Source organism: Nelumbo nucifera, chromosome 6 (assembly GCF_055504915.1).
Source record: "Nelumbo nucifera cultivar China Antique chromosome 6, China Antique-T2T, whole genome shotgun sequence".
Classification (NCBI taxonomy): Eukaryota; Viridiplantae; Streptophyta; class Magnoliopsida; order Proteales; family Nelumbonaceae; genus Nelumbo; species Nelumbo nucifera.
Window position 1 is genome coordinate 29,987,293 of NC_142654.1, and position 27,923 is coordinate 30,015,215.

The window sequence follows — 27,923 nt, forward strand, 5'->3', positions numbered from 1 at the left end:
ATGAAAGTTCTTTCGTGACCTATACAGTGTAGAATTAGCCACGTGTCATCCCGAGCTCTAACAACTAATGAATTAATTCTTAGAAGTCAAAAGTCAAAACCCGAAATCCAACAAATCCACATGTCTCCCCGTTGTTACAACAACTTACAAGCTAGGCCAGCTTAGGTCCATCGTCTACAGGACCACATCCTCTTAGCTGTAAAGGCTAGTGGCAGCATTGTAAATAAACAGAAAAAATGAGGTAAACTCGAACAAAGTGCTGGAAACTATATATTGCAGAAACGTTGCCGTGTCTATCGTCATTTCGTCAACCTTGCTGTTTCCCTCCATCGTTCAACCGTGTCCTGTTTGAAGGTGGGCTGGGCTTTTTCTACTTTATCTTCTTCTTCTTCTTCTTCTCGCTTGATTCCTGTGTGCTTTTCTTTTAATGGTTTCTTCTGTGTTTTACCTGCAACAGATTCCCTCTTTTCTGTTATATATTGTTTATCTTCCTGCTCCATAAAGAGATTCCTTACTAGTCTATCTTTCGTCGGCGAATTTTTGACGTAATTTGGTTGATGATGGACTGGTGGTGTTTATAAATCTCTGCTGAAGCTTCTTAGATAAAGGTATGGTGATTTTCTCTGTGTTCTTTTTCTTTTCGGTTCAGTTCTCCACTTTTTTATTATTTACTTTAATTTCTATATATCTCGGCCAGTTTCTTTTAATATTGTTCGTTTCTTTTATTTCTCAAGTGTCCTTGCTAGATCATATTTTCTAATTTATATATGAGCTGTTTTAAATGGTTTGTTTCTTTTTGGTTCTGAGAGGAAATTGATTAGTAACAAATCAACTACTCTGGAACTTCCCTCTTTTATTCCCAAATTGATTATTTTACTATCTTTCTTTATTTGGGTCATGTTTAATGCACTTTGATTTATTTTCTATGCGTTTATTTGTCAACTGCTTTCTACCTGTTCAGTTTTGGTAATCGAATTGATGATAATCTTTATGCTGTATTGAGAATTTGTAGTTTTTCATTATCTATTTAATGTCAGCTTTCCATGCAGTTTAGTCCGTTGTATAATGGCCATTTTTTAGATGAACTTTGTTCCAAGTTATGGTGGAAAATTCTTGAACATTTGATTTGTCCTATTCTCTTCTACACCTGAAAGTAAGCTCTATGTTGCTGCATGCTGCAGTTTCAGGTTCTTGCTTATATTTCTGGATTTGGGAAGTTATCGGTGGGGAGCTTCTGGGATTAAGTAGTTCACGACTCACAATTTTTGGCTGCGGCTCCTTAAAGAGCCAAGACTTGCTATATCCTTGTGCAGTTGTGCTTCATAATTACTATGATTTAGTTTGGTTTCTGAGATTGGAGCGCTCCAGTAGAAGAATTGGGTTTTATTTTTGGATGGTTAAATGAAAATCTATTATGGGTGATCCCCGTTGCTTTGATGAAAGAACTCAGACGCTGGTGCAGAGGATACAGAATCCAATGGAGAAAACTGTTTTTTGTTGTAGCGTTCATTACAACGGCTGGAGCTGTGCTTCAAACCTGTACTCTTCCTTATCCGTTGACCATGTGGTTTTTCTTTCCCCCAGTAACAGTTTCATCATACAAAGCCTCAGTTGCTATGATGCAGGTTAATGATACTTCTCCTCTGGCGAGGCCTGAAAAATTCTCACTGGTTCCATTTTCCCCTGCCGTTTCTCTTAATTCTACCGTTGGTTTAATTCAAATACCACCAGTTGTAGAAGATGACAAGAAAATACCACCCAGAGGAAATTATGAAAGGATAAGGACGAATATCAGGAAAGAGACATCTGATGAACCTAAGGTAGTACATTCTCCACCTAGGACTGTGCCCTCTGAACGGCAGGTGTGATCTATTATATCTAGTTTGTTACTCTTCCTTGAAGTCAGATCCAGTGGATTTTGTTAATTTCTTTTGTTTCTATTGTGTGGTATTTGATGTAGAGATATTTATGGTCTTCGCCACCTGATGAGGCACTTCTGTATGCCAAGAAGGAGATTGAACATGCCCCAGTTGTTGCTGATGATCCTGACCTCTATGCTCCTTTGTTTCGAAATGTTTCCATCTTTAAAAGGTATTTTTTTCATGATGACACTTTTTTTTTTGTCCTATAAAATACCGTGATTGTACTTTTCCATGACCTCAATTGTTTTTGTGATTGAATGTAATGTAGTGAAATCTTTATGATTCCACTTTCTTTTGGTCTCAGTAGTTTCTAGGATCAGGTGCAATGTAGTGAAACAACCATTATCTTGTAAACCCATTAGTCCTCAAAAAACAGAACAAGCAAATATATATCTCTTTAATTATCTTTTTTGTGTCTGTGTGGGGTTGGGAAGCTTGGTATGATCAGAGCAAAATTTTTAATTGTGGCATGCATTAACCATGGACCAGTGTTTTAAAACGCAGAGGCGTGATGCAAGGTGCTCCACTACCTAGAGGCGTGAGGCATAGTTCAGAACGTAAGAGGCGCAAGCCCCCCAAACACAAAGAGGCGTAAGCCTACTTAAGAGGAGGGGGGGATGGGGAGGAAGAAGGAGGAGGGAGAAGAGGAAGGAGGATCTCATTTTTCTTTATTTTTATAAAAATCTTTTATATTAAGAAGAATGAAGATGCATATCACTAGTTAAAAGTGTATGAGGCGTACGCCTCAGAGGTGTCAGCGCCTCTGGCATACACCTTAGGGTGTTTTGGGGGTGCCTCCAGGCGTATGCCTCCCATGCCTTTTAAAACACTGTTATGGAGTTAGTAAGTAATCAGGCTCCAAGATAAGAACTTTTGATATAATGTAGACTATAAAAGTGGAAAAAGTTGGTTGCTACCCTCAACTTTTGTCTTATGAAACAAGTCCTAGAGTAAATTGATGAGGCGATGTGTTCTGCACCTTTAGTGTGAATGCATAAAAATAGGTCTCAGTTAATATCAGTAGGTAAGAGGTGCGAAACATGATGATTTATGTTATCCCTGTTCAACTATTCATAAGAGGGGGGATTGAGACAATGCTTTCTATGTAAGCATTATTGAAGCCTGGATGTAGTTTTGGAGTGCTATAGACCAACAAAAATTGGATCACATTAAAGGGAGAATGTACAAGGAGTGATTTGTTTGAATTAAAGGGTCTAGAAGAGCTAGGGGCAGGCCGATGAAGGACATAGGTGGAAGTAGTGAGAAATGATTTGAGGGCTGATGGTTAACTATGGAGACGTCTTTGAACAGAGTAGAATGGTGAAAGCAGTACATATAGCCATTCTATATAGTTGTCATGATGCTTTATTGGGCTAAGTTGAGGGAGAATGTTTTGAGATAGATATAATCTTAGTATGCTTTATGGGGCAGTATGTTGGATGATCATAACCAATAATGAGGAGTGGACTGGTTCAAATAGAAGGAGATCAAGGGGGAAGACCAAAGAAAACATAGCATGAAATAGTAAAAAATGATTTAAGGACTTATGATTTGACAGAAAACATGGTTATTGAGAGGAGAGAACGATGGCAGGATAGGATTTGGGTAATTGACCCCAAATTGTACATTGGGTGCATAGCCCTTATTTCTATTTTTCTTTACGTAAATTTTGGATGTATGATAATTATCAAAAATTGCAGATTAGTACCCTGTACTTTGGGCCTAGTTTCACTTTGGTACCCAAATTTCAAAACGTGCCAATCCAATACCTGAACTCCCAAAATGTCCCAATTTAGTCCCTGTTGTTAGCAATCCGTCAGTTATCTGTATCACGTGATGACATGTGTGACTTAAAACTTTTGAAAATGTCAAAATTACCCTTTGACATAAGACACTATTCATCATATTCTTCCTCAAGAATCAAGATTGAACCAAAGCAATGATGAACAACCCAAAGGACATTTGGATGGTTGATAAAGAAAATTTACATTTTCATCTGTTCACATGCCACTTAATGGCGGTTAACAATTTTGGACTAAACTGGGACATTTTGGGAATTCAGGTACCAAAGTGAGACTAGGCCCAAAGTACAGGGTGCTAATCTGCAATTTACCAAAAAAAAAGGATATATGACATATTTTTTTTTTGGGCACACAAGAACAGAAGCGATTGGAAAATAAATCGTCTTTGTCTCGGGTTCACAGGTATATTGAGGATTTCTAGCGATGCTTTTCTTTGTTATCAAGCATTTGTGATGAACCTGATTTGTACTTGTTCATCCTGTCAGACTTACCAAGGGTTTCCAATTGTTCTGAGTAGTGTCTGACATTTAAATGCCATCAAACTTCATGACATTCAACCAAGTTATACCTTGGATTCACACCTGGACCCCTTCATGCACGGTACCCATCTTGTTATGGACGCATTCCTCGGGAAGACATACCATCGCCGCCGGAAGCAGCAGAAACCTGACCCACCGCCAGCAGCAGTAATGATTCAGTGATTCTCAGTCTACCCAGTTCGGCAGTAGCAGTCTCATCCATATTAGATTAACTTATCTTGCTTGTTCTTATCTTTTTGTTCTTATCTTATTTTATTGCTCTTATCTTATCTTGTTAGTAAGTTATCAGATTAGGATTAGCTTATCTTATCCTTAGCAAGATAGAACTGGAAGTCTCCCTATTCAACAAGGAGACTTCCTCAGATTAGGACTCTTGTAATCTCCTATTTAAGGAGACCCTTATTGAATGAAATCATCAAATTATTCAGTCAACAAGTGAGTTAGGAGAGTTGGTGATCTCTTGGACAAATCACCAAAGGCGCCAAGATAGGTTCATCACGAACAGGAAGGAGCAAGGGAAAACAGGAGGTTTTCCCCGTGGACCGACCCGTGACGAGATCCTATTCTCGGGCCCTCAACAACTTGGTATCAGAGCAAGGCATCATGGGAGATCTGGAACAACTACCATCCAGGGTCCACAACCTCGAGCACCAACTCGTGGAGATCAGCTCCGAAGTTCGTGAGATCAAAGGCGAAGTGAGGGAACTGCGACGTCTGATGGAGGTGTTCCTTTCCAACAGGGAAAGGAACTCTGAAGGAGGGACAACCGCTAACGACCGCCGACCAGATCTGCCAGAGTCTTCCGGCGAATAGCAGTTCGCTAGCCATGGAGCAGCCGTCGTCCCCAAGTACAGCAGGCTGGAGTTCCCGTCGTACAACGGCAACGGAGATCCCCTAGGCTGGCTGTATCGATGCGAGCAGTTCTTCCGGAATCAACGGACAGATGACCGGGATAAGGTAAACCTAGCCGCCTTTCATTTAATAGAAGAATCACAACTTTGGTTTTATCGGTTAGAGCAAGAAGAACCCGGGCTCAGTTGGCCCCAGTTTAAATCCTATTGCCTTCTCCGGTTCGGACCCCCACTGACCAGCAACCCGCTGGGCGAGCTAATTAACCTTAAACAGACCGGAATAGTTGCTGAATACCAGCGACAGTTCCAAACCCTCCTCGCAAGGGCATCATCCGTGCGACCCGACCAACAAGTGGATATGTTCACAGCAGGGCTAGCAGAACCCCTGCGAGTGGATGTCGAAATGCAAAATCCCCCAAATTTGGTCACGGCCATGAACTTAGCCCGCGCATTTGAGCGCAAGCTGCAGCTCAACCGCGGAATTTTTAATGTGGGTCGTCCACCGAACTCGTGGGTGCCCCCAAGATCAGCAGCAACGACCCCCTCTTCGGCTACCAGCCGGGAACTGAAACCTCACACGACCACCACCTCTAGAGCAGTGACAAGTACATGCAGTAACATGGCCACTCCTCCCATCAAGCGTTTGACCAGAGCAGAAATGGCAGAACGTCGAGCGAGAGGTCAATGTTTCAACTGTGATGACCTCTACTCGGCAGGACATAGATGCAAGAGGCTTTTTTGCCTTCTCATCGATGAGCAAGAGGAGGAGGAAGGGGATCCCACCACATTCGAGCCAGAGATCTCTCTCCATGCGATCACTGGTATTAAAACCTCTCAGACCATGCAGTTACAGGCACAGATCGCAGGTCAGCCGGTGCGCATTCTCGTCGATTCAGGGAGCACACACAACTTCATAAGTGAACATGCCGCCTTGCAGTTAAAACTACCAATGGAACTCCGGCCACAGCTATAGGTAGCCGTCGCAAATAGTGAGAAGGTTCACAGTCCAGGGATTTGTACGGACGTCCCGATTCAGGTCAATTTTGAACTACTTCTTGTTGATTTATTTGTACTCTCATTGGATGGGTTCGATATTGTTCTTGGGGTCAAGTGGTTAATCACCTTAGGGCCGATTTTATGAGACTTCAGTGCACTCACAATGACATTTCACCTAAATGGGAAACAAGTTTCATGGAACGGTTGCAGGGTTAAAGAAAAGAGACCACAGGTCCATACCCTTCAAACAGAACCGGCAACTATGGAAAAACTCCTCGCCGAGTTTTCAGATTTATTCCAGGAACCCAAGGGACTCCCTCCTCCCCGAGCTTGCGACCATCGCATCCCTTTAGTGGCAGGGTCAGTGCCAGTCGTTGTTCGGCCTTATCGCTACCCTCACCTACAGAAGGATGAGATAGAAAGACAGTGTACAGCGATGCTGCAACAAGGAATCATACGCAAAAGTCACTCCCCCTTCTCTTAGCTGGTCCTATTGGTGGCAAAGCAGGATGGAACGTGGAGGTTCTGTGTTGACTATAGAGAACTCAATGACCGGACAATCAAGGATAAGTTCCCTATTCCCGTTGTGGACGAACTGCTGGACGAATTGCATGGTGCGCAGTATTTCTCTAAGTTGGACCTCAGATCAGGGTATTTCCAGGTTCGCATGGCTTCCGGCGACGTGAAGAAGACTGCCTTTCGCACCCACCATGGCCACTTCGAATTTTTGGTCATGCCATTCGGCCTCTCCAATGCCCCATCCACATTTCAGTCATTAATGAACGAGGTATTTCAGCCCCATCTGCGCAAATTTGTTTTAGTTTTCTTTGACGATATCCTCGTTTACAGCAAATCATGGGTAGAGCATGTGCATCATCTGTGATCAGTTTTCGAGCTCTTGCGCCAACACAAATTATTCCTCAAAAGGTCCAAGTGTTCCTTCGGGGAGCGACAGGTTCTTTATCTCGGCCACGTCATCCATGGGTAGGGTGTGACAGTTGATGGTTCCAAGATTCAGGCTATCAAAGAATGGCCCAAACCTCAATCAGCCAAGGCCTTGCGCGGGTTCCTTGGATTAACGGGTTACTACCGCAAATTTGTTCAGAACTATGGATTGTTGGCAGCACCGTTAACCAACCTGTTAAAGAAAAATTCCTTCTGCTGGGACGACACAGCAGATGAGGCTTTTCTAGCGCTAAGGACTGCCCTGTCCTCCACCCCGGTCCTGCAGTTACCTAATTTCGCCCTCGAGTTTACTGTCGAGTGTGATGCTTCCGGAGTAGGTATCGACGCCGTATTACAGCAGCAAGGGCACCCAATTGCTTTCTTCAGCCGCCGACTGGCCGGTCGGCATCTAAAGCTTCCAGCCTATGAGCGCGAACTGATCGGCCTTGCCCGTGCCGTCCAGCACTGGAGACCATATTTGTGGGGGCGGTCGTTCGTCGTCAAAACTGATCATTACAGCCTCAAATACCTGTTAGAGCAACGTCTCACCATTGCTCCTCAGCAGCATTGGGTTAACAAACTGCTCGGGTTCGACTTCTGGGTAGAGTACAAGGCAGGGTCCTCCAATCGCGCTGCTGATGCCTTATCTAGGCGAGATGAAGACGCGATGATTCTGTATGGCATTTCCCAACCCCGGATCTCTCTGTTTGACGACATTAAGAAGGCAGCACCACAATCTCCGGAATGGTCACCCTTGGTCCAGAAGATCCAGTCAGGCACTGTTGACCCCAATTGGTCGCTTCAAGACGGATTGGTACTATATAAGGGACGGGTCCATCTTCCGTCCGACTCTCCATTGATTTCCACCATCATCACCAGCATCCATAACTCCACCCATGAAGGCGTTTAGAAAACGCTACATCGCATCCGGACTGATTTCCATTGGCGAGGTATGAAAACTTCCATTCGAGATTTTGTCCAGAAATGCTCCACATGCCAACAACATAAATGGGAAAACCTACACCCAGCAGGCCTCCTTCAGCCCCTTTCCATTCCGTCACAGATCTGGGCTGACATCTCCATGGACTTCATTGAAGGACTACCCAAGGTAGGTGGCAAATCAGTTCTCTTCATGGTAGTCGATCGTTTCTCTAAGTACGCCCACTTCATTCCTCTATCACACCCGTACAGTGCCACTTCAGTTGCCCTCGCCTTCTTCACACATATTTTTCGCTTACATGGGTTACCAGAATCCATTGTCAGCGATAGGGACCCGGTTTTCACCAGTGCCTTCTGGAAGGAGTTATTCCGGCTGCACGACACCACCCTGGCCTACTCTTCAGCTTACCAACCGCAGACCGACGGTCAGACAGAGGTGGTCAACCGCACCATCGAAATGTACCTCCATTGTTTCATCGGCGATCAACCGCAACGGTGGGTGGATTGGCTCCCTTGGGCTGAGTACTATTACAACACAGCCTACCATTCTTCCCTTGGCATGACTCCCTTTCGCGTCGTATATGGCCGGGACCTTCCCCGCTTGCTGTCCTACGAGCCTGGTTCTACTCGTTTGGACGCAATTGATCACTCCTTACAAGAACGCGACGCCCTCCTAGCCAACGTCCACCTTCGCTTACAGCAGGCCCAATTCCGCATGAAGCTCACCTATGACAAGCACCACCGGGAACTATCGTTCGATCCAGGACAATTTGTTTGGTTAAAGCTCCAGCCCTACCGGCAACGCTCCTTGCGCCACAGGGCTGCCCTGAAGCTGTCCCCTAAGTTCTATGGGCCCTTCAAGGTTCTACGACGGATTGGTAGTGTGGCCTACCAGCTGGAACTGCCAGCGACCAGCCGGATTCATGATGTCTTCCACATCTCCTTGCTGAAGCCATTTACAGGGGTTCCTCCGGACCAAGTACTCCCCCCTACCACCCCTGAAAGATGGCAAACTGATCCCCCAACCGAAAGCTCTCCTCCGCTCTCGTTTCAATTGAGGAGTTCTTGAAGTTTTGGTGGAATGGTGTAACTTACCATCGGCCGAAGCCACATGGATCCCATTGACAGAGTTCCAGGCCACATACCCGGAATTCGAGCTTGAGGACAAGCTCTTAGTCCAGGAGGGGAGTAATGTTATGGACGCATTCCTCGGGAAGACATACCATCGCCGCCGGCAGCAGCAGAAACCTGACCCACCGCCAGCAGCAGTAATGATTCAGTGATTCTCAGTCTACCCAGTTCGGCAACAGCAGTCTCATCCAGATTAGATTAGCTTATCTTGCTTGTTCTTATCTTATTTTATTGCTCTTATCTTATCTTGTTAGTAAGTTATCAGATTAGGATTAGCTTATCTTATCCTTAGCAAGATAGAACTGGAAATATCCCTATTCAACAAGGAGACTTCCTCAGATTAGGACTCTTGTAATCTCCTATTTAAGGAGACACCCTTATTGAATGAAATCATCAAATTATTCAGTCAACAAGTGAGTTAGGAGAGTTGGTGATCTCTTGGACAAATCACCAAAGGCGCCAAGATAGGTTCATCACGAACAGGAAGGAACAAGGGAAAATAGGGGGTTTTCCCCGTGGACCGACCCGTGACGAGATCCTATTCTCGGGCCCTCAACACATCTGTTACCAATAACTTTTCTGGCACTTATGTTCTCCTTGTGTATAGTTGGAGAATATTTTTCTCTTGACGTCCATGTATGCAACAGTTGATGGAATTTTCTTAGTGTCCATCAAAATGTATTACACATGGTTTTGCATGTTAATAGTAAAAAAAGAAAAAGAAAAAGACGAACTTCTGTGGTGGATGTTCAGACAATAAATTGATTCATAGCATGCAATTCCACATTGGGAGTCCATGGTGTTGGTGCTTCTGCATATACGTAGCCCTTATTTCTGTTTTTTTCTTTATGTAAATTTTGGATATATGACAATTATAAAAAAAGGATATATGACATATATCTTTTCTGGGCATAAAAGAACAGAAGTGATTGGCAAATAAATCGTCTTTGTCTCGGGTTCTCAGGTATATTGAGGATTTCTAGCTATGCTTTTCTTTGTTGTCAAGCATTTGTGATGAGCCTGATTTGTGCTTGTTCATCCTGTCAGACTTACCAAGGGTTTCCAATTGTTCTGGGTAGTGTCTGATATTTAAATTCCACCAAACTTCATTTCATTCAACCAAGTTATACTTTGGATCCACACCTGTGTCCCTTTATGCACAGTACCCGTCTGTTACTTAAGTTCTCCTTATGTATAGTTGGAGAATATTTTTCTCTTGAAGTCCATGAATGCAACAATTGATGGAATTTTCTTAGTGTAAATCATTTCTTACTGCAAAGGGATGATTTTCTTTCAAGTACTTATTTGAATAAGTACTTAAATTGCCAAAGGGTTCTGGTGATGTAGGAGAAGATTGTGTGATCTAGATTCCCTACAAATCTAGTTGCAAAATTCTAGTTTTTTAGGGTTTAAGTGGGAACAAAGGGGTAGGTTTTATGTAGCACACCCCAAAAGTGAGGTTTCCTCTTTCTGGATTTTCTGGACCATAATCAAGTTTGAAGAACCTCAAAAGAAATAAAAGAAGTTTTCATGAGTATTGCTGAATTTGAACAACTAGAGTTTTGAATCACCATGGAATAATGGCAAAACAAAAAGAAGGAAGGAGAATGGAAAGAAATATGGGTGGATAAATAAAATATGAGAGATCTAGGGGGGTTAGATATCCAGAAAAAAAGTTTTGAATACAACTCAGATTCTAAGAATTAGAAGTAGAATTGAAAGAAAGGAGGACAATTACAGAGCAAGTAGTGGAAGATAAATAGGTTTAAAGCATGATATGAATGGATAGGGAAGTCCAATCCATTTTATTAATTGAAGATTATAGTCAAACTAGCCTAGAAAAAGGCCTTGATGGAATTCTGTGGCCCCCAAAATCAAGAGAAAAGCATGTTGCAACATGTGAACTGAAAGCCTCGGCACTCATTTAATTTCTTTTGTAAGTAGATAACAATAAAATTCATTTAACAACAGTGTGTATTGTAGGATCAATTCGTAGATAAGTATATCTGTCCAGGGCTTGAGATTGTCTCTTTGGCTACAATATGTCTATAAGGGCCATTGGCCAATGAAGGTCCTAGGTATCGGTGGTCTTGGGAGGGGTAGCTAGATATGGACCTAACGTGGCATTTTTTGGGCACAAAGTGGCCCTTCTTAGACTTGAATTCATACTTTCATGCTTATCATCATGAATATTTTCCATTGTGTTAAGACGAGCAACAGGTCCATGACTACAACAACAACCCATCAACCTCTCACTTGCGATTTACCCACTATCAAGCAGGTCTACAATTGAAGGCCACATAAGCAGTTGGTTAGGGATTTGATTCCAGCCACATATTAGCACATCTGTTGTAACAACCTGGACAAAGATTATATATATAGTGGTTTTGTAATAAGAAGAGCAACAAAGAAAATAATCTTCCATTTCCTTTTTTGTCTCTCTCTCTTTACACACTCTTCTGGAGGTGGTTCCCCTTTGAGAAACCCTGTAATAGGAAGTTCCGATCATTTGGTATTAGACCCAATCTCTCATGACGAATACTAAGTTGTCTACAATGGAGGCCAAAGTGAATCAGTTGGAGGCAAAGCTCCACAAAGTAAACATTGACTTGAAGGGAATAAAGGATAGGTGATGTCAAAGTTTGATCAGATTTCCTAGGGAGGTAGCAAGAAGAGTGGACAGGAAGGACCGAACTCCAACAGTGTTCGAGACAATCTGGATAGACAACTGGTAAGTCATTCAAATTGCTCTTCCTTGTTTTCATTTTTGACGATCCAATCTCATGGATCTTCTGCGCTAAGCGCTATTTTGATTACAACAAAGTCCTTGGACCAGATCGAGTACTACTAGCTTCCATAAATTTTGATGGGGAGGCAATCTTTTGGTACCAATGGTATTGTTGTATTGCCGCTCCCATCCTAGAATGACTTGGGGGTTGACTTAATCGAGGCAATCTTTGGGCACTTCGGGCCTTCTAGTTTTGAGGATTATGACGAAAATTATTGAAACTTTGACAACTAGGGATAGTTAGAGAATATTAGGCGGAGTTCCAACGCTTAGTGACTTAAAGTCCAGGGTTGGTTGGAAAAAGCTTTGGTGGGCTGTTTTATTAGGGGTTAAAGGAGGAGATTCGGTAATCTATCAAAAAGAAGAAAAAGAGGAGATTCGGTAGGAATTCTAGGCCATGCAACCTATTATGGTGATGGCAGTAGCTAGGCTAACTCATCTCCAAAAAGAGAAGATAAACCGGCTTAAGAGGTTGACCTGGCCTAGTGACCCAATTAACAAAACTTAGGGTGGAGCCAATAAGTCTGATGGGATTCTAGGCAAGCCCAATAACCCCCCCGCAATTAGACCCAACATCCCCTTTAAATGGTTGACCTGGGCCGAGGTACAAGTAAGGAGGGGAAGGGTTTATGCTACAATTTGTGAGAAGTTTGGGCTAGTTCATTGATGTAAGGCTCAACAAGCATTTCTACTTCAAATTGATGGTCCAAATCTAGAAGAGGATATTAACCCAAGGATGGACCTAGACAATTCGGTACAGGCCCAAGAAGTGGATACCCTATAAATCTCACTCTAGGCCCTCACTAGGCTACCATCTCCATGAACCATGCAGGTAACTAGTCTACATGTGGGATGCCATGTGGCAATACTGATAGATGGTGGTAGTGTCATGAACCTCATCACCCATGCTTTGGTTAAACAACTAGGCTTCAAGGTGCAGCCCACTCCAACCTTTATGGGTCATGTGGCTAACAAAGGTCAGTTGAAGTCTGAAGGTATTTGCACCAGATTGACCTTGAAGATCCATACCCACAAACTTGGGGTCGATTTACATCCTTTGGAGTTCAGTGGAGATGATGCAGTATTGGGCATTCATTGGTTTAAGCAGCGTGGGCCCGTTTGACTATGGACTTCTTGTTTGAGGGGAAAGTAGTGCATATACAAGGGCACTTGGGAGGAAGCTCAAGACTAGTGGCCTTAGCTTTGGTTTATAAACAGGCAAGGGAGGTTGGCGACCAATCTTTATGCATTTGGGTATAGTTGGGGCCGGTCAGTGGTCAACTTTGAGCCAGGAGGCCAATGAGCACAGTGAAGCAAGTGAGTATCGATCACAACTAAAGGTGTTACTCTCATGATTTGTTGAAGTTTTCCAGGAGCCCCTAGGCCCACCACCCGACTACGTACATGATCACAGAATTCTATTTTTACTGGGAGTCATTCCCACCAATGTAAGACCTTATACCCTCACTATCATAAACAAGAAATTGAAGAGATGGTACAAGAATTACTTGATAAGAAAATGATACAGCCCAACCATAGCCCATTTTCCTCTACTGTCTTATTGGTTAAGAAAAGGGATGGGACATGGCAGTTCTTGGTGGGCTATCGAGCTCTAAACCGCATTACTATTAAGGAATGTTTCCCAATCCTAGTCATTTATGAACTCTTGAATGAGCTTCAATCAATAAGAGTACTTTCAAAATTGGACCTCAAGGCAGGGTACCACCTAATTAGGGTCCATGAAGATGCTGTACACAAGACTGCTTTTCGCACCCATGATGGACATTATGAGTTCCTTGTCATGCAACTTGGGCTGACTAATGCCCCATCCACTTTCCAGGTCCTCATGAATGATGTTCTCAAACCTTACTTATGCAAATTCATCTGGGTTTTCTTTGATGACATCAACCTAGGATGGGAACAGCATATGGCCCATTTGCGAATTACTCTTGAAACCCCCAAGGAGATCAACTTGACTAAGGACTGCAAGTGTGCCTTTGGGCTGACACAAGTCAAGTATTTAGGCCACATTGTAGGTGGTGGTGGTGTGGCTGCGGGTCTAGAGAAGATAGAGGCCATGGTGCAATGGCCCCAACCCAGGTTTGTGAAGGAGATTAGAGGGTTTCTTGGGCCTACCAGTTATTACCAGTGGTTCATCAAGGACTATGGTTGGATTACTGGCCTGTTAACTCAACTATTGAAGAAAGATTCGTTTGACTAGGGCCCAATAGCTCAACATGCCTTTGAAGACCTCAAGATACCAGTCTCTTCCCCACCAACCTTGGCTCTACCCAACTTCTCCAAGGAGTTCATCATTGAATATGGTGCCATCCAACTTGGGGGTCGGTGCTGTATTGACAAGAGTTAATTTATGAGAAAGAGTTAATGGCTATGGTGTTAGCCATTTAGTGATGTGGATCATACCTATAGGTTCACCATAAGAACATGCCACTGAAATCTCAAATATCTCTTGGAGCAAAGAGTTTTGACCATAGAACAACAAAAATGGGTTGCAAAGTTACTTGGGTACAACTACCGGATTGAGCACCGAAGTGGCCCAAGCAATAGAGATATTGGCACCCTCTCTAGACAATTTGGATGTGGGCCTATGCTCGTGTACTGGCCCATGCATCCCCTGCTTGATGATATTAGAAAAGAATCTAGGATTTATGTCCATCTCAAGTCTCTGAGAGAGAAGTGGGCCTTAAACCCCAGCTCCACTCCTAGATATTTAGTGGTCGGTAAAGACATTCTACTCACTTTGTTTTTCTGGCCCATTTGACCTACATTCCTAAGCTACTTGAGTTATGTCATTCATTCATAACTGGTGGCTACTCAGGGATCTTACGCATTTACTAGTGGTTACATTTTCAGTTTTACTGGCCAGGAGTGAGGAAGTAGGTTCAAGACATTGTATCCACTTGTGACATTTGCCAGTGGCAGAAATATGAGACCCGTATGCAAGTTGTGTTGCTCCAACCACTCCCCATACTGTCCCAGGCCTAGGAGCATATTTAAATGGGTTTCATATCTGAGTTATCATTATTAACAAGGAAATTCGTAACTATGGTTGTGGTGGATCAATTTATTAAGTATAGCCATTTCATTGGGCTACCTTACCCATACAATGCTCCTTTGGTTGTAGAACTCTTTGTGAAGGCTCTATGCTCCATGGAACTCCTGCAGCATTGTATCTGATTGTGATCCTGTGTTTTTTTTTTTTTGATAAAATAATCGTGATCCTGTGTTCATGAGCTGCTTTTGGGAAGAGTACTTTAAACTTCAGGGGTGTCCTTACAAAAGTCTACAAGCTTTCAGCTGCAAACCAATGGGCAAACAGAGGTTGTAAACCCATGCTTAGAAACCTACCTCTGTAGTTTCACCAGAAGCCAACCCAAACAGTGAATGAAATGGTTGCCATGGGCCGAATGATGGTACAATACCACCTATCAGTAAGCTGCTGGAATGACACCTTTTAAGGACTTGTATGGTCTTGCCTTTTGAAAAGGGATCCACTAAAGTAGCCACTTTCAAAGAATATCTGCTCCAACAAGATCCTATATTATAGGAGTTGAAATCCAATCTCTTATGGGCCCAGTAGCTTATGAAGAAAAGTTATGATGCTAAACATAGGTCCATGGAGTTTCAAGTAGGTGACCTGATCTTTCTCAAACTCCAGCCATACCATCAAGTTACAATAGCCCAAAGAACCTGGAATAAGTTGGCTCCCTGGTACTTTGGACCCTTCAAAATACTGGAAAGGGTTGGACAGGTAGCATATAATATAAGTTGGACCTACCCCCTAATTGAAGTTGCATCTAGTATTCAACATGTCACTCCTGAGAAGCTGCTTGAAGCAAGGAACTATCATCAATCCCACCCTACCTCAATTCTCTGCTGAGGGCTCCTTAGTTACCAGGCCGCTACAAATCATGGATTTTTTCTGGGTTCGAAAAAGGGAGTATGTCATTTTGGAGGTTCTAGTGATTTGGAGTAACTTACTAATTAAAGATGCTACGTGGGATCCATACCTCAAGCTAAAGAAGAATTTCCTCACCTGGACCTTGAGGACAAGGTTTGTCTTATGTTAAGATGAGCAACAGGCCCATGATCACAGCAGAGGCCCATCAACCTATCACCTGTGATTTAGCCACTATCAATCAAGTCTAAAATCGAAGGCCACGTAAGCAGTTTGTTATGGATTTGATTCCAGGTGCATATTAGCAAATCTATTGTGACATCATGGACAAAGAATATATATAGTGGCTTTGTAAAATGAGAGGATGAGAAAATAATCTTCCATTTCCTTCTTCTTTCTCTCTCTCTCTCTCTCCCCAGACTCTTCTGGGGGTGGTTCCCCTTGAAGGAACACTGTGATAGGCAGTTCCTATCACATTGCACCAATCAGTGGCCCTTAATTTCCTCAAATGAAAATGCATAAGAACTTAATTAGTATTTTTCTTTGAAAATTAGACCTGGAACTCAAGTAGGAAACTTTAATTAACTGAAATGGTAATTCTGGTTAAAGGGGTACATGTTGTGATACTGGTTTCTTGGATTCGCCTTCCTAATTTTGTAAGACTTGGACTGTTGTCAAACCAGAAAGGCCACCAGGTCACCAGTCAAGTGGTTCAACACTGGGTTGACCCAGTGACCTGTGACGCCATATATACAAATATGTAATATATTTTACACCAATATCTATGATGTTGGAAGGGTATGATACCAGAACTGTCAGTTCGTGAGAAAGTGAAAGAGCGAGGAAAGTGACAGAGATTCAGATCTGTTAGGGTTGATCAATTTGATCGAACCAACCCAGAAAAGAGATATTTATATTAATCTTATGTAAATGGACAAGATTGTCCTTACAAAGAGAATAAAAGAACTGTACACTAAAGTACACATCTATTACAGTAAAAGAAAGAAAAATAAAGTATAGTAGAATTACAAACTACCCTTCAGTAGTTCTTCTACACTCCCCCTCAAATTGATGCTGGGGTATAAGCATCAGTTTGTCAACAAGGAAATTATGTCGGGCTTTGGTCATGGCTTTGGTGAAGAGATCCACAAGTTGTAGACCAGATGAAACATGTGGGAGAGAAATGTGACCCGCATGAAGAAGGTCACGAATGAAGTGACAATCCACTTCAATATGTTTAGTGCGCTCATGAAATACAGGATTGGTTGCAATCTTGATTACACTCATGTTGTCAGCAAACAGAGGAATAGCAGATGAGTGATCAATATTCATGTCATGAAGAAGTGCCTTAAGCTAGATGATTTCATTGCATACTGAAGACATGTCTCTGTACTCGGCTTCAGTAGATGACTTGGAAACTGTTTGTTGTTTCTTGCATTTCCAAGAAATTAGAGAATCACCAAGGAATATACACTAGCCAGTAGTAGAGTGACGAGTGTCAGGACAACCTGCCCAGTCAGCATCTGCATAAGCTCGGAGCTATGTGGATGAAGAGGATGAGAAAAATAAGCCATGTGATAGTGTACCTTGTACATAACGAATAATTCAGAGAACTGCAGAATAGTGAGGCTAACGTGGAGCAGAAACAAACTAACTCACAATCTGAACCGCATAGGAAATGCCAGGTCTAGTCATGGTTAGGTAGATAAGACTACCTACAAGTTGTCGATACAGGGTAGCATCAGGAAGAAGATCACCTTCATCTTTACTCAACTTACAATTAAGCTCTAGAAGTGTATCAACATGTTTAGAGTTAGTCAAGCGAGCAAGAGACACCAAATTAGAAGCATATTTCTGTTGGTTGGCAAAGTAATCCCGATAACATCTTTGAATTTCGAGTCCAAGAAAGTATGTTACTGGCCCAAGATCTTTCATTTTGAAGGAGTTACTAAGCAGAAATTTGAGTTTGTTAATATCATCCACATCATCTCCAGTAATAAGGATCTCATCAACATAGACGAAAAGAAGAGTCAATCCTTGAGCCCGCTTGAGAGTGAAGAGAGAGTAGTCTGAAGCACTCTGCTGAAAACCAGCCTCCAACACTACTGTACGGAAGCGATCAAACCAAGTTCGTGGAGCTTGTTTAAGGCCATATAGAGATTTCTTCAGTTTACACACAAATTGAGGATTGTCACAATTGCCAGGAGGTGGTTTCATATACATTGTCTCCTGTAACTCTCCATGGAGGAAGGCATTCTTGACATCCATCTGGTGAACTGTCCACTGTTTGAGAGTAGTAATGGCTAGTAGCAAACGAACTGTGGTCATTTTGGCCACTGGTGCAAAAGTTTCATCATAGTCAATTCCATACTCTTGCTTGTAGCCTTGAGCAACCAGACGGGCCTTATATCTGTCCAGAGTACCATCAGATTTGAGTTTTACGGTGTAAACCCACTGGTTACCAATTATGGAGGCATCTGGGGGAGGAGAGACAAGATCCCATGTATCATTCTCTAATAAAGCCTGAACCTCTGAATCCATAGCTTCTTTCCAATGCTCAACTGCTACGGCTTGGCTGTAAGACTTAGGAATATCTATGGATGACAAGACAGCTGAGAAGGAGCTATGACTCGAAAAGAAGCCATAGTGATCAAGTGGACGAGAAATATGAGATGATTGACGCAAAGGAATAGATGAAGGTAAATCCTCAGGAGGAGAATCTGTACTTACAGTAGTGGTGGGTGGAGAGGAATGGCCAGTCATTGTTGCTTGAGGTGGAGGAGGCATAGGCAATGGGCGAACTGGATGCTTCCTGAAATACGTTTGAAGAGGTTGAAGAGAAGGAGAATCACCTATAGATCCAAAGTCATGAAGAACATAAATGGATGGTGCAGGTAATTTACAAATATGTTCAAAGAATGAGAGATTCTCAAGAAAGATGACATTGCGAGAAATGCACAACCGACGGACTTTGGGATCATAACAGAGAAACCCCTTGTGTTTTGTACTATATCCCATGAAAGCACACATAGCTGATTGAGCTGTTAGCTTAGTGCGTTCATGGGGAGGGAGATGGACAAAGCAAACGCATCCGAAGACACGAAGTATGGATAGGTTTGGTGGACGATGAAATAAGGACTGATGGGGAGAAGAATTTTCAAGAATAGGTGTAGGAAGACTATTGATGAGATGAACAGAAGTGCGGGTCGCCTCCACCTAGAAGGTAAGGGGAGCATGAGAGTCTTGTATCAAGGATCCCACCATACTAGCAATGTGACGGTTCTTGCGCTCCGATACTCCATTCTGTTGAGGAGTACTAGGACAAGATCTCTGGGATTGAATCCCATGTTGTTTAAGATAGGTTTGAAACTCACCATCCTCACCATCATAGTACTCTCCCCCTGAATCTGACCTCAAAATATTTATGGTGCTTTTAAACTGGGTCATTACCATGGCATGAAAGTTCTTAAACATGGAGAAGATTTCTGATTTCTTTCGAAGAAAGTAAACCCATATGTAACGAGTACAATCATCAATGAATAACACAAAATACTTATAACCCAAGCGTGAAATAACTGGAGACGACTACACATCACTATGAATGAGATAAAAAAGTGTAGATGCATGTTCAGTTGAAGATGGAAAAGGTAAAACATGACTTTTACTATAGCAGCAAGTTAAACAAGATTTATCAACATTTTTGATTGAAGAAGTATTCAAAGGCAAGCAACCAGAGGAAAATAAATAATCCAAATTTTTAGCATGAATGTGACCCAAACGTCTATGCCATAAATGCCACACATTATTACAAGAAGAACTAGGTATAACGTATAGCAAACAAGAACCCGATGAAGATTTCTTAGTCTCAAATTCTAGAGCAAGTAGCCTCCCAAGCCTACGCCCCTTCCCCTTCAGCTCTCTAGTGTGCTGGTCCTGAATAAAACAACCATCACGAGTAAATAAGACATTATTACCATTATCAACAAGTTGCCCAACAAATATTAAACTAGTAGTTAATTTAGGCACAAAGAAAGTTTTGGGAAGATGAAAGGGTTTGGTCTTAGTAGTGGATAAAAAATAAATCATTACAACCATATACAGGTAGGGAATCACCATTAGTAGTAATAATATGGTTGTCAAAGGTTCTAGGTTTAGGAGACTAACTGAAGGAGGCCCTAGTCATGTGATTTGAGGCCCTGGAATCAATAATCCACATGTGACAAGGAGATGAACACAAAAAAGCAGACTTACCAGCCAACCCAAAAGCGAAAAAAGCAGAAGAAATAGCTGAAGACATGAGCTCACAAATCTTTTCTTTAGTCAGATTTCCCTGATGTGAGCTGATGATGAGGTGGTAGTATCAGTAGAAACAGATTCGGTTGAGGCCTGATAAGCCTTATGTTGTCCTTTCCGTTTGCAGTAGGTACAAAAGTTTTTCTTCTTGCAGTGGAATGCCACGTGATCGAATTCTTTGCATTCATAACACTGCAACTTCGAGAAGTCTTTCTTACTCTTCTGTTTGGTGGCTAAAAACATAGTATCAATACCATGTTCCATCTTCTGATCTAGTGCAGATAAGGTAAGAAGACAAGTTTACTCCCGTAACAACTCTCCAAGGATTGCATCAAGTTCAGGCACTGGTTTTCTATTGAGAATGCTGGAGCGTAGAGTTTCATAATTAGGCCTGAGGTGCATCAAAAAGTGCATAGTCTTTCTCTCAGTGAGATGCTTCTTCATAGTCTTCACACAACAATCTGTAGACAGATCCCCAAAGTGAGGCAGTTCATATTCAGTCCAGAGATTTACAAATCCTGCATAGTATTCCTGAATCCGCTTCTCCCCTTGAACATAGGAGAAGATATCAATTTCAATCTGATATTGCCTAGACATATTTGATTGCTGATATACCTTTTCTAGGTATTCAAACATGTCATGGGCAGATTTGAGACCTCTCATCGGAATACTGACATCCATTGAGATAGACCCAAGTATCCATGAGGTAACCTGAGCATTCTCGGTTCTAGGAATGGCAACGGGTAGGGTACCCGTGCAAATTGCCCTACCCATTCCCAAACCTGCCTATGTATCCCTAATTCCAAAACCCATCTAACTTTTCCTCTCAATTTCCCAAACCCGTCCCATCCCAAACCTGTTAAACCCCTTCCGACCCGTCCCACCCATTAAACCCCTTGACCAAACATTTTCTACTAAAAAAAAGTTTCTTAATGCTTATAGTGTGACTTGAACCTGGATCAATTAATGATAGCGCCAAATCTCTTAACACTACTTTAAGCCATTAAGCCATCTTGCCTTTTGTGTTATTTAATGAAATAAAATAGATTTTATTAACTTTTGTGTTCATCAAAACAATCAATACATGTATATGATTAACAATTCCAACTAAAAATTAAAAAAATAATATTTAAAATTAGCATTTTGTAACTAAATGAAATGAACAATCTATCAAATCCAAATTTACATCAAATGATGATTTTAATCCCAAGAAATTTATACAATTAAAATATTAATAATAGAATAATTATCTTAGTACTTAAAATTTATAAATTTGTGCATGATATATAATATAATAGATTAATAAGTTCATACTCATGCATCCCAAGTATTGGGTGTCGAATACCCTAAAGTCAAAACCCAAACCCGTCCCAAACCCTATAGGGTTTGAATCTAAAATCCCAAACCCTATAGGGTTTTGATAAACGGGTCCTGTTAGGGTCAGGACGGATTGGATACCTGAAAATTCCCACGAAATTGCAATCCCTACTCGGTTATCCACTGTTTCAGCCCTTTGACATCACTGGTGTCAGGCATGGAAGTGGAACCGTCAATGTAACCCCACATGCCTTTCCCTTCAACAAAATACTGAAAATGGAATTTCCAGAGAGCATAGTTGGTCCCATCGAACTTAACAGAAATAAATTCATTCTTTTCCAGAGTCATAATGAAAAGGAAACAAGTAAATACTGATCGAATCAAGCAACAAAGTAGTAATCAAGCTGTGAGAATCAAAGAAACTGATAATAGAAACCTCTTACAGTCACCAGAAATTGTCCAAGTTCCAGCAAATGGAGAAAACTTGAAACACAGTCCAGAAAAGGAAAGTCTGGATGCAGCCGCCCAGAAGAGATGTATAGATCTCTCTCAAAACTTCTCAGATCTCGATGAAAATTTCAGAATATGATTAGAGGGCCTAGGCGACACTTCCTTTCAATTCTGACTACAAACTGATGTTGTACGAGAGAGATCTAATTAAATCTCTCTCCCTGGATGCGCAAAACACAGAGAACAGATCTCTAGAGAGATCGAAAGAATCCAGAGTCAATCGGTAATGATTAAAGTTGTCAAACTGATCAAAAAGAAGGAGAAAAGGATCAGAGAGCAGCCTGCTCTGATACCATGTCGGTTTGTGAGAAAGTGAAAGAGCAAGGAAAGTGACAGAGGTTCAAATCTGTTAGGGTTGATCAATCTGATCGAACCAACCCAGAAAAGAGTATACCATGTTGGTTCGTGAGAAAGTGAAAGAGCAAGGAAAGTGACAGAGGTTCAGATCTGTTAGGGTTGATCAATCTGATCGAACCTTTTTCAGTACAAGAAAGAAAAATAAAGTACAGTAGAATTACAAAACTATCCCTCAGTAGTTATTCTACAAGAACAACATATGTATTTTCTGTGGTTTAATGATCATTTTTATAATCTTCATTCAAGTGATTCAGATTCAAGTCTTGTAAATCATGTTTTTTTTTTTGTAAAAATACACACACATAAATAACACAAAAGGTGTTGTGGATTAATGGTAATGATAATCTGCAATTCTTTGTAAGTAGGAGGTTGTGAGTTCAATTCTCCTCATTATTATTTTACAATATATGATGCAGTGACCTGGGTGGGCCATTGTAAACCAGATGGGTCACCAAAACCTAGCTAACAACAGTTTGCCTGTATCAATAGTAGGTCAGACAGTTTTTGAGAAAAACTAAAAACCAGGGTTAAAAAACTGGATTTCCCTCTAGTTCCCAGCTCTGACACTATCTGTTCAGGCGGTCCAATTCTTGCTCGCATTAATAGCAGGTCATATAGTTTTTGACAAAACTAAAAACCAGGGTTAAAAAGCTGGATTTCCCTCTGGTTCCTAGGTCTGACAGCCACTCCAAATCTTACAATGTTGCACCTTTAAGTTTTCAAACAATACCATAACCAGATTGATTTAGTGTGTGCTCTCTGAAAATCTGTTGCTTGTGTGATTATCAAAAAAAAAAAAAAATCTGTTGCTCATGTTGTACCTTTGTTTTATGCATCCAAAAAGTCTGTGCCTGGACTTAATAATGGGCCAACTACTTTCATGATATTGTAGTGTTGTAAGGGCTTCTCTTGTACCCACGAATTTCCAAAGGAAAGCTTAACCACTTGCACAACCACCTTTACCACCACCAACTCCCTCTCATCTTAGATTATCTTACTTCCATTTTTCTTTAACCGAGGAATTCTTGCTAATGCTCCTTTTTCTTCATCTGAACCTTTAGATAAATATATTTCTTAAATTTAGGTATAACCATTCACTTTTGTAAAGTTCTGTGGTCACATTAATTGAGTTCCTTAAGGACTTTGATTAAGCTGTAACCAATACACCATTAGGAATCATTTTTGGATGTAAAAAGGAACATGTGTGAATACAGAGCATCAAAAACCATAAATTGCTCTAGGTGACATCTGAAACTGCTGATGGTTTACTTTTTAGTACAACTTCTTAATAATTGTGCTTATTGTAGTCTTGAATTGTATCAGTCAGTGACCCATTACCCATATTGTTCTTATCCTTTTTTACTTATTTAACTTCTAAGTTATTCAAATTTAAGATTAGATCTAGCTTCTATGTTATATGAATATGAGTTCAAAATCCAGTTTCATCCTTTGAAGAAATTTCCAAAATTTTATTAATTCTAGTGTCTCTAATAGAAAATGTCAAACTTCCAGGAGCTATGAATTGATGGAAAGCATACTCAAAGTTTACACCTACAAGGATGGAGCAAGACCAATTTTCCACCAGCCATATCTCAGAGGCATTTATGCTTCAGAAGGATGGTTTATGAAGTTAATGGAGGAAAACAGGCAGTTTGTGACAAGGGACCCGTCAAAGGCCCACTTATTCTATTTGCCATATAGTGCTCGCCAGCTGGAGATTGCACTTTATGTTCCAAATTCACATAACATGCGGACTTTGTCCATTTTTCTCAGGGACTATGTGAACATGATTGCTGCAAAGTATCCTTTCTGGAACCGCACACGAGGATCAGATCATTTTTTAGTTGCTTGCCATGATTGGGTATGGAAGCACTGCTTGTTCTATTTATGATATAAAAAATGCCTATTTTATTTTTCTAAGCTGTACATCTGCATGGTCAAAATTGTTGTCCTTTGGTCTATATTTCAATTGCCTTTATGTTCAAATGCCCTCAGTGAGAAAATTTGCAAACTTCTAATCACATTAAGGCTGCATTTGGTTTCAGTGCAAATGAAAATGCATGGGAATGCAAATAGACTGAGTGTGAATCCTGGTTTGTTTTTGTTTCAGATTCGGCCTTGTCTTGTTTGTTTGTGAAAAGTAAAATAGGAAGTAAAATAGTGTGGTCCCACTTTATATGCAAGAGAATGGAGGTAGGAGGATTATTTGTTTGGGAGTTAGGTAAGAAGCAAGATGATGTGGTCTCCACATGTATGAGAGAGAATTGAGGTAGGGCGTAGGAGGAAGGTGGTATTTTGCATAAGATTTTGAGATGCAAAATTTACACTGCAAATGAGTGCAAATGAGAAAAAGCATAAATTTTATATCAGGTAAGAGTGCAAATTATGGGTTGTATTTGGTAATAGTGTAAATACAAATATGAACGGTTCATGAAAAAGCAAAGTTGATTTGGTTTTGTATTTGATAAATTTTGTTTTCATACCAAGCATATTTGGTTGTGATGGGTACAGACATGAATTCCAACACAGGAATCTACTTTTCACATTGACCAACTTTGAGCGCAAAGTTTGCATCCTTTTTTTTGGAAAAAACTTTGCTCCCATTTTGAAAGCAAAAATGTCAGAAAAAAATTGCTGTCATTTTCAATACGAAAATGTTTTCTTACCAAATGCCTGCCAAACTGAACCAGAGTGCAAATTTGCTTCAGTTCAGTGTGTGCACCCTTACCAAATGCAGGGATAGTTACAAATAAACAGATGCAGAGCCGAACTGGGTGAAAAATTTGTATCTGGTTCAGATTTGCAATGCAACCAAACACAGTCTCGTGATTGGCAATAACTTTCCAATCTAAAGGGAAAAGGCATAAGAAGATATTTTTGAACTCCAAGTTTTCAACATATTTGAAAAAGTATGATATTCTTTGATACAAAGTTTGTATACTCTTCCACAGGCATGATTGTGCATGTGGTGCAGCTAGATGCACTTAGGAGACCTACTGGGCTAGAAACTGATTTGCTTGGATGGTCCTACTCATTGTAGATCTTACACCATTTCTTACCTTACCATACAAAATATATAATGGATCAGACGGTTAGGATCATTTAATCAGGTTAAAATTTCAACCTGAAGCTGAAGATCACCCAAATTAGGCACATTGAATGATCTTAATCACCCTGCCTACTCTTATGGTTGCTTTATGTACGGATCTCTATGCCATTTTTCTCTCTTTATTTTTCAATATAGTTCATTTTGAAATTGGTGCTATTGCAGTTGGATTATTTGCTACCCTCTAGTTCCTTTTGTTCAATTATTCATATTCAATGGAGTTACAACAGATTTTGTGTTTTTTTTTTCGGAAATTTAGAAGAATCTGTTTCTTTTCTTGCCTGATAATGCTTCATATATAGCAATCATGTCCAAGTATTCACTGATATTCTCTCCATCTATCCAACTTACTTATTCATTTACTTTATTTTAATGTTCTGCAGGGTCCATATACTGTGAATGAGCATGAAGAACTAAGTAAAAACACCATAAAAGCTCTCTGCAACGCTGATCTTTCTGAAGGAGTCTTTGTTGCCGGAAAGGATGTCTCCTTGCCAGAAACCACTATAAGAAATCCCAGGAGACCTCTGAGAGGCCTTGGTGGGAAAAGAGTTTCTCAACGCTCGATCCTTGCCTTCTTTGCTGGAAATATGCATGGTAGGGTCCGGCCCATACTGCTCAAATACTGGGGTGACAAGGATGAAGACATGAAGATTTATGGTCCTCTACCAAATAGAGTTTCCAGGAAGATGTCTTATGTTCAACACATGAAATCAAGCAGATTCTGTATTTGTCCTATGGGGTATGAGGTAAACAGTCCCAGGATTGTGGAGGCAATCTATTATGAGTGTGTTCCGGTGATCATTGCAGATAATTTTGTCCCTCCATTTAATGAAGTGCTGGATTGGAATGCATTCTCAGTGATTGTTGCAGAGAAGGATATACCAAGTTTGAAGGATATCCTCTTGGCTATCCCTATGAGACGATATCTTTCTATGCAAAAGAACGTCAAAATGCTGCAGAAGCATTTTCTTTGGAACCCGAGACCAATCCGATATGACCTTTTCCACATGATTTTGCATTCACTTTGGTTCAATAGGCTGAACCAGATTCAGATTCCATGATGATTGTAAAATGTTGAGAATTTCTTTGGGTGAATTTTGGATGCATCACAGATTGGCTTTCCCCAACGATGAGAACTGTTGGATTATCCCTCAGAAGAGAGATGCTGTTGGAAGAAGAAACGGCTGGAGTTAAAAGGACAAAAAAAAAATCAGAAAGTTTATCTCATTATTATTTGAAGAAAACGACGATTAAAGTTTACCTCATTGTTATTTGAAGAAAATAACAATTTTTGGAGTTGGTCTGGAATGTACAGTTCAGGAAATGGGAGGTTGGAACAGGGATGGGTAACTGAAAGGACGAAACAGTGGAGGACCAGAATGAGGGTTTTTTATTGTAGATATGGATCAATTCATGGCCTTTAATGCTGCTCTAGCACAGTTATGTTGGATCTTGATCATTGTACCTCTGATAGCATGGGACCTCTGGGCTTTCAATTACATGATTTACCACCGGCGAATGAGCTCCTCCTGGGATGTCTTAACGAAAAGATCACATGCATTTATTCATGCATCATAAATCAATAATGTTACTACTTACTAGTCGTACAAATAATTTCCATCATTGGATCAGTTTTGTTGTTGTTCGTTTCTACTTTTGTGTTTATGATTATCTTTGAAGTAGGGCCATTCATTTATTTGATTGTCTAGAGGTGGATGTAACATTTGTGTAATATGTACTTTCCTTCATTTTTTTGATTGTCTGGAGGTGGATGTAAGATTTGACTGGAATTCTGTTACTGCAGTAACTGCTAGACAGTCTGCAGTTAGTGTAGGGAGTAGGGACAGCTTTGAGGACAGTCTGGTAATGGTACCAGGTAGCTCATGAAAGTAAAATCCCTTTTAACTGTAACATAGAATGAAACAGATAAAATGCATATCTTATTTATTTCATTATTTTACCATATTTTCTTTGAGGGAAAATTGGGTCTGACATCCTCTGAAATGGATTGTAGGTAGCACTAAAGGAGTTCACATCTCCGCCCCACAATGGGCCTCCCCACAACGTCCCACAGCACATTCCTGCCATGTATTGGGAATATCTCCCAATAATAGTATCAGAACTGATGATGTCATCATGGGGAGATGTTCTCCGGAATGTGCTGTGGGATGCTTTTGATTTGAAGGGAAAAGTAGGAATGTGATTCATTTTCCTATTGAATATCATTTTCCAAGCAAATCATTCATTTTTTCCAAGCAAATCTGTTCCGACTGAAAGTCTTAACAAAGGAAACCAAAAGGGAAAAGTAGAGATACGGGCCAACTTTATGCCTGATTCTACTTTAGGTTTAGGACCATCAACTCCGGATATGTAAAAAGGTGTTATCTTTTTAAATTATAAACATCAAATTCGTTGGGACAGAAGTATACGCACTCCTGAAGTTCTAAACAATATCTCAAAACTACAAAGTAAAAAAAAAGATGGAGCTTCACTAAGAATAAGAAG

At 41.0% G+C, this 27,923-nt stretch overlaps 1 protein-coding gene across 3 annotated transcripts; it reads left to right on the forward strand.

Annotated features, from left to right (window-relative positions):
• The first annotated feature begins 281 nt into the window (after window positions 1-281).
• LOC104598468 (putative glycosyltransferase At5g03795) lies at window positions 282-27,378 on the forward strand. Of its 3 annotated transcripts, XM_010260543.3 has the most exons (7): window positions 283-354; window positions 458-608; window positions 1,182-1,539; window positions 1,612-1,862; window positions 1,961-2,091; window positions 23,822-24,170; window positions 25,799-27,378. In XM_010260543.3, exons 3-7 carry the CDS (start codon window positions 1,437-1,439, stop codon window positions 26,477-26,479), a joined length of 1,515 nt encoding a protein of 504 aa, XP_010258845.1. In that variant the 5' UTR covers window positions 283-354; window positions 458-608; window positions 1,182-1,436; the 3' UTR covers window positions 26,480-27,378. The 3 variants fall into 3 exon arrangements, with proteins under 3 accessions (XP_019053550.1, XP_010258845.1, XP_010258844.1); XM_019198005.2 differs by having other exon boundaries at window positions 282-354; window positions 1,182-1,862; XM_010260542.3 differs by having other exon boundaries at window positions 1,182-1,820.
• Window positions 27,379-27,923: the final 545 nt, after the last annotated feature.